General features: G+C 38.4%; 1 protein-coding gene across 1 annotated transcript; it reads right to left on the bottom strand.

Moving 5' to 3' along the window:
• Positions 1-2,260: 2,260 nt before the first annotated feature.
• Positions 2,261-4,130, bottom strand: LOC141332870 (uncharacterized). The gene has a single exon (XM_073837832.1). It carries the CDS (start codon positions 4,128-4,130, stop codon positions 3,219-3,221), a length of 912 nt encoding a protein of 303 aa, XP_073693933.1. The 3' UTR covers positions 2,261-3,218.
• Positions 4,131-7,208: the final 3,078 nt, after the last annotated feature.

Genomic DNA, 7,208 nt, shown 5'->3' with positions numbered 1-7,208 from the left:
AAACTCATTGTGCATGATTTATAAGCCTGTTTCCTCATGGGGACCTGAGAAATGTCCCCACAAGGTCAAAATCTACTGGTATTCCTATCCTTGTGGGGACATTTGGTCCCCATAACGTGATGAATACCAGGTACACACACACACACACACACACACACACACACACCCTTTAATGATTGATGTTGTCATAAGTGTCTCTCTTCTTGTGTTCAGATTTCTGTGATCCTACAATGGATCCAAACACAGCAAACCCTAATCTCATTCTCTCTGAGGAGAACAGAAAGGTGAAATATGTGGATAAGGGTCAGCCATATCCAGATCATCCGGAAAGATTTGATACACACTGTCTCTGTGTCAGAGTGAGAATCCTGCAAACAATGCCACAGATGTCACACATGAATTAAATTAATGCTTTCACTTTATATATCTTCAACATATATGCAAATGCACTCATTTAAATGTGTAGGCTCATTTATTTTTGGACAAAATCTGATTTATCTTTTGAACAATGTTTGTTGAACATTTAAACAAGAAATCAGTAGGACAGCAAAATATTTTCTTTTGTATTTATGCTGAATGATGTCCTGCTCCTCATGTCTTTTACAGGTGTGTTTGCCTCTAATCTGAAATCTAAAATTGTATGGTTGGGTATCAACAAAGTAGATTATTTAATCACGACCTCCTTTCTTACAAAATGATTGTTCTTTTAGTTGTTACAATTGAGAAAAAAGAAAAACAATGAAAAAACTTGTTCTGGAGTACTTCTCGAGTTGATTTTAATTGTTGTAATCACTGTGGTACATCCGTTTAGAATGCAATAAAGATTTATTCTCCACTTAGGCTGTGTGTGTATGTGGTTCTTAATGGAAAATATTAAATGTACCATTTAGAACAATACTAAGTTTAAATTTACAAAGGAAATCTAGAAAAACATCTAGTATCAACTATATTCAACACAAATATTTAAATCCATCATATAATGAGTCTTGTTTCAAGCCAGGCTCAAACTCACTCTGGTGAATTGATTAGCCTGCTTTCAGGAATAACCTCAACTTTCTGTTCCAAACCTGCTCTAGAGAAAGTTTTTGTTTCAGGGTTACTTCAGGTACATGTTTCTTCAGAGGTATTTGGTGCTTGTTTTGTTTAACTGTTACTACACTCACTCTAACAGAGAACGTTGTCCAGATTTTTTTTTTTTTTTTACATCAACATGAAGGATGGAAATCGAACGACAAGACAAATACTGTTGGTGTAAACAAATACAAAAAGTACTTTCGAAGAGAAAAACAAGAGCATCTCTCCCTGAAACTTTTCCTCTAATAGGCAACCTGTGTATTGACAATGGCCTTTAATTAAAAAAAGGGAAGTACCGATGGACCAAGTTCATTTCAAATCTTTTCTCTTTCAGTTCCAAAAAGATATTATATCATATGTGAAGTACATATTACGAATTTGTGTTGAGAAATTACCATTTTTGTTCACTGATTTGAAGTTAATAAATTATTAAAAATGCAAACTATTATTGGACTTTTACTACAGCATTTTAAGGCATATCTGTTTAGTAAAATGTCTAATGTTAAAGGACAAGTTCACTTCCAGAACAAAACTGTTCAATATTTTAACTGTACAGATAATTTACTCACCCCCTTGTCATCCAAGATGTTCATGTATTTCTTTCTTCAGTTGTAAAGAAATTGTTTTTTGAGAAAAACACTTCAGGATTTCTCTCCATATAGTGGACTTCTATGGTGCCCCCGAGTCTGACCTTCCAAAATGCAGTTTAAATGCAGCTTCAAAAGGCTCTAAATGATCCCAGCCAAGGAACATGGGTCTTATCTAGAAATGATCAGTTATTTTCTAAAAACACAATTTATATACTTTTTAACCTCAAATGCTCATCTTATCTAGCTCTGCGTAAAATCTGTGTCCGGTTCAAGACAGTAGGTCGAAAAACTGCCGTCTCATTTTCTTCTCCAACTTCAAAATCGCCCTACGTTGCTGCAGAACTATAAATTGTATATAAATCAAACATTTTTTTTTTTTTTAGAAAATAACCAATCGTTTTGCTAGATAAGACCCTTCTTCTCTTTAGATCCCTGAAGCTGCATTTAAACTGCATTTTGGAAGTTTAAATTTGGGGGCACCATAAAAGTCCACTATATGAAAAGAAATCCTGAAAAATGTTCAGTGAATGGGTACTTTGAAGTCATACACCCACAGAGCCACACCTATTCCTTTTGTTTGGAGTGTTTGGTAAGTTCCGTCACAAAATATACGTCATTCAACCCAACCAATCAGGTTGTGACCGTATCACTATGCCTTTAGGTTTTGTATCTTTAGGTTCGCTTTCAAAAATGCCAGTGTGAACACTAAGCGGACCAGGACCAAATGTATCATTTTACTTTTTGGTCCAGACCAAATAAACAAAATGAACCCAACTACAAGTGTGAACACACCCAGAAGGATCCCAGCTTAAGGAACAAGTGGATAGTTTATTTTTAATGGCATCCCAGATTATGTCAGAGGATTGTTCGGAGCATGTTGTTTTGTAAATAAAGTACAGTGTTCACAAAGAAACATTTGAAGCAGTACTAGATCGGACTGCAGCTAAATCGCAAAAGTAAATGAAATTATTTTTTTTATCATGTTGTCAAAACACTCATATGCAGTAGCGAGGGGGGTTGATACTGTTTCCTATCCAATAACGTTAGCCAATCACAACAGTGGCTGATTACTGAAAATGAAGGAATGAGGGTTGAAAATAATTTTTCCACGTGTTTTTTTTTTTGTGCAAAAAACTTTGTAAGATAAGATAATAAATCCTTGTCATGACCACGTTAACTGATGCCCTTGTTAAGACTTCTATACCAGATGTGAACGATTAGCCACAGATTTTTTTAATTGCGAAAGTCTGCGCAATGTGTCTACTACAAGTAAACTGGCATAATACATAATGGTAATACTGTAAAGATAAAAAAATAAAGGATTGCATTTCCTGTAATGACAGAAATATGTTTAACAAAAAAAAAAAAAAAAACGCAGTTAAAGTTATACTGTAAATTCAAGTGTTCCACATCTGCATGACTGTATCGGTAATTGATGACAAAGCCTGTGTGATATTTTTTATCACACTGATTGAAATTAAACGGTCTTCCTCCAGAGTGCAAGTGATTTCTGAAACTTCTGCATTTTGTAAAACTCTTGCACACTGATGAACACTACAGTTGCTTTCCAGAATGAGTTTGCAAATGACATTTGAGGTCTCTTTGATATGTAAAACACTTTTCACACTTGAGACATGTGAAAGGCTTCTCTCCAGTGTGAAGCCTCATATGGATGTTTAGGTTTCCTTTATGTGTGAAACCTTTTCCACACTGCGGACAGGTGAAAGGCCTCTCTCCAGTGTGAGTTCTAATGTGAATCTCAAGGATTGATTTGCTTATGCAAGTCTTTCCACAATGATGGCACATGAAACGCCTCTCTCCGATGTGAATTAGTACATGATTCTTAAGGTCATTCCCATCTGTGAAACTCTTTCCACACTCATTACATTTAAAACCGCTCTCTCTCGAGTGAGTCCTCATGTGCTGATTAAGGTTTACTTTACATCTGAAACTCTTTCCACACTGACCACATACGAATGGCTTCTCTCCAATATGTATTCGGATGTGAGTCTTAAGACATTCTTTTCGTGTGTAGCTCCTCCCACACAGTTTGCAGGTAAAAGGTTTCTCTCCTGTGTGAATTCTCATGTGGGCATTAAGGTTTCCTTTATGTGCAAAACTCTGTCCACAGTGTTGGCATGAATAAGGCTTTTCTCCAGTGTGAACTCTCATGTGGGCATTAAGGTTTTCTTTACGTGTAAAACACTGTCCACAATGTTGGCAGGTGAACGGCTTTTCTCCAGTGTGAATTCTCATGTGGACTTTAATGTTCTGTTTTTGAGTGAAACACTTACCACATTGATGGCAAGTAAAAGAACTGTTAGATATGGTTTTATGCGCTCTTTTTTGTGAGGAAGTCTTTTCATTCTGAGTGGACTTCACTTCAGTCTTGCAATCATGGTGTTTCTTATATTGACCTTTCTCTTCAGTTTCATTCAGCTCTTGATTTTCCAATTTCAGCACCATCAGGTCTAAAAGTGAAAAAAAAAGACAAATACAAGTTAGCACAGGTTTAATGACACAAAGCAACATACATCAAAACCAACCTGAAAGCATTATAGGGATAGTTCCCCCAAAAATAAAAAGGGTCAAAACAAAATAAAACCATTTTAAATGTCTTTTAACACAAAATAAAATAGGTAGCTAATGACTTTTTCCCCACTGACTTAGTGGAGTATGACACAAATTTTATTTTTGGGTAAACTCTCATTTTAAAGCATTAAAGCCAGCATCATGTATGCTAGATCCTATACCCACTAAACTACTGTAATAAGAATGACTTATTATCTCATAATCTCAAAACAATATTCGATATAGCTATTCACTTTCTTTAGGACACATCCAAAAAAACCTTCATTCCAAGAAAGGTGTCAGTTATCAAGAAACCTTATCACTTTAATCAAGATAATTTGTTTATTATAGACCAATTCCAAATGTGCTATTCTTGTCTAAAATATTTGAAAAACAGTTTGCAGAACTGTGTCCAGTTTGCAGAGAAACAGTGCTTCAGGATTTCAGCCCTATCATAGCACAGAAACCTTCCTTATTACGATATTAGCTTTTTAAATATTTATTTTTTCGGCATTTTTGCCTTTATTGTGATAGGACAGATCAGTAATGACAGGAATTAAAGTGGGAGATAGATAGGGGGCGGGTTTGGGAAAGGTTCTCAAGTCGGGATTCGGACACGGGCGCCCGGAGCGCAACGGCGCTGTATGTCGGCACACTGCTCACAAGGCTATCGGCGCCCACGATATTAGCTTTTTGACAGCATTACTACATTTTCTTGGATAGTTTGAGAATTATGTTTGCATTATTGGACAAGCATTAGCATGGTTTAGGTCCAGTGGCGGCTACTGGTCTGTCAAATAGGGGAAGCTCATTTTCAGCCCACATCATAAAATTGTCTATTTATTTAAAAGTAAATTCTGCCCTACGTTCCTTTTCAAGAAAATGGTCTGTGACCCTGTCATACCAACTAGGCGTCTTTTCCAGTGACTTGACCAGTGTCCTTTCAATGGCCAGCAGAGCTAGGCTGCTTAAACGGCCTTGGCCCATTGTGTTTCGGGTGTAGGACTTGAGCCGCTTTAAACAGGAGAAGCTCCTTTCTACACCTGCAGATGTAGCTCCAATTGTTGCCACTAATGAGAACAGTTTGTAAAGCTGAGGCATTGCACTGTCCAACTCCATGTCTTTAAGGAACACCAAGTAATCACACAGCTTTCCCCTGTTACCCTGCAAGTCCTGATCTGAATACAGGACTTGAAGTTCTGACCTCAGTCTCCCTGAATCAAAGTGATGGCCATAACTTTTCAGGACACTTTGGAAGGCCTCCTCTGGAAATACTTGTCTCATGTCATCAAATTTCTCTGGATTGGCTAATTCTAAGAAGAGCATGCTTTCCAAATTTGAAAAACGTCGAGGAATCTGCTCCAAGATGTTATCAAGGATGGCCATGTACAGATTTCTGTATCGCTCTTGGGGATCCTGTAATTGGGTCAGACGGCGCTTTCTCATGGGCTCATCTCGTGGGTCTGATGTGAGATCTGCTGTTTTGGCATAAACGGCTTGGAAAGCCCCCTCTGACCTCTTCTCTTTGACAAATGCAAGAAGAGATTCAATTCTTTTCTTGCAGTAAAGAACATCCATCGCCCTCTGCTGGACAATATCAAAGACCACATCAGTCTCAGAGAAGATTTGTTCATATGTGTACAACATGAACACAAACTCAAAATCCTCCAGTTTCCTCACAAAGCCTTTGGCACAATCCAGTGTATCATCATCCATTGTTGTATCTGCAATGATGTTCTCAAATGTCTGCAGGAGGCCATCATAATTGTTTGCCACAGTGCTCACTATCCGTGATGTGAAATTCCATCGAGTAGGAGCGTTTCTGGGCAACCTTGAACAGCCTGCAGACTCCAGAAAAGATGTCCTCTTTGTGGATTTTGAAAAAAATGTGGCAAATCCAGAGAGTGATGCAAAAAAGATTCTGCACTCAGGCAAGCATTTAGCCCCCTGTGACAGCACCAGATTCAGTCTGTGTGCATAGCAATGCACAAACATTGCACTGGGGGCTATTGCTTTCACTTTGGCCTGCAGACCATTGAGATCTGAAGCCATGACAGCAGCCCCATCATAGGTCTGTGCCACAAGCTTATCCTTAAAATTGTAGCCCTGCATGTTCTCATTTAATATTTCAAAAACGGACTGGGCATCTCGCCCCCCAGAAACATCAAAAAATCCAATAAAGCGCTCCTGAATTTTACCTGCACTATCCACACAGCGAACAATGACAGAGAGTTGGGCACGGCAGGATATATTAGTTGTTTCATCCACCTGCCATCCAAAAAAGGGAGCATCCTGAATTTCATCTGATCTGATCAGAAATGGTGGCTGCAAGAGCAGAGATCAAGTCATTTTGAATAGTATGGGACATACCAGAAAACACAGTTGAGGACTCGAATTGTGTGGACAGGACAGAGTCATATTTAGCTAATGTTTCTGTGAACTCCCTGTAATTCCCCTTGTTGGATGATTCACTACTCTCATCATGTCCCCTAAATGACAGCTCCTGCCGGCCTAGCAAGGATGTCACATCAATAAGGCGGTTTAGGAAGGCCCTGTTTTGTTTGACTGTTTCATTATGTTTAGCCACTTGAATGCGAGCACCTTCATTTATTGCATGCTCAACCCTGATCCTTCCCATGCAACTTAATCTTGCACATGCACTCACATGTTCATTGCTCTTTTCATGTCTTTTATATGCCCTGTCAAAGTTAGACAGATCTCCAAACCCCACCTTTGACCAAACAACACATCCGTGAGATGGTTTCATCAAGAGGCATGGCGAGCAGTACATTTTATTTGTCACAGCACTTCCAGTCAGCCAGCTAACTTTGTCATACCAGGAGAGCTGAAAAGACCTGTTATTTTTCCCTATCTTTTGCACTAAATCAATCTTAGGTGTTGATCTGCCCTGCTGTTTAATTCTAAGTTTTTCCTCGTAAGGAACACTTTCAAATGGCTTCGCCAAAATCAGGT

Source organism: Garra rufa, chromosome 4 (assembly GCF_049309525.1).
Source record: "Garra rufa chromosome 4, GarRuf1.0, whole genome shotgun sequence".
NCBI classification, from domain to species: domain Eukaryota; kingdom Metazoa; phylum Chordata; class Actinopteri; order Cypriniformes; family Cyprinidae; genus Garra; species Garra rufa.
The sequence above is the reverse complement of the archived record's forward strand: the minus strand, read 5'-3'. Positions and strand labels throughout refer to the sequence as shown.

Coding starts and splice junctions, on each gene's coding strand:
- LOC141332870 (XM_073837832.1), bottom strand. CDS start 4,130: ATGGTGCTGAAATTGGAAAATCAAGAGCTGAATGAAACTGAAGAGAAA.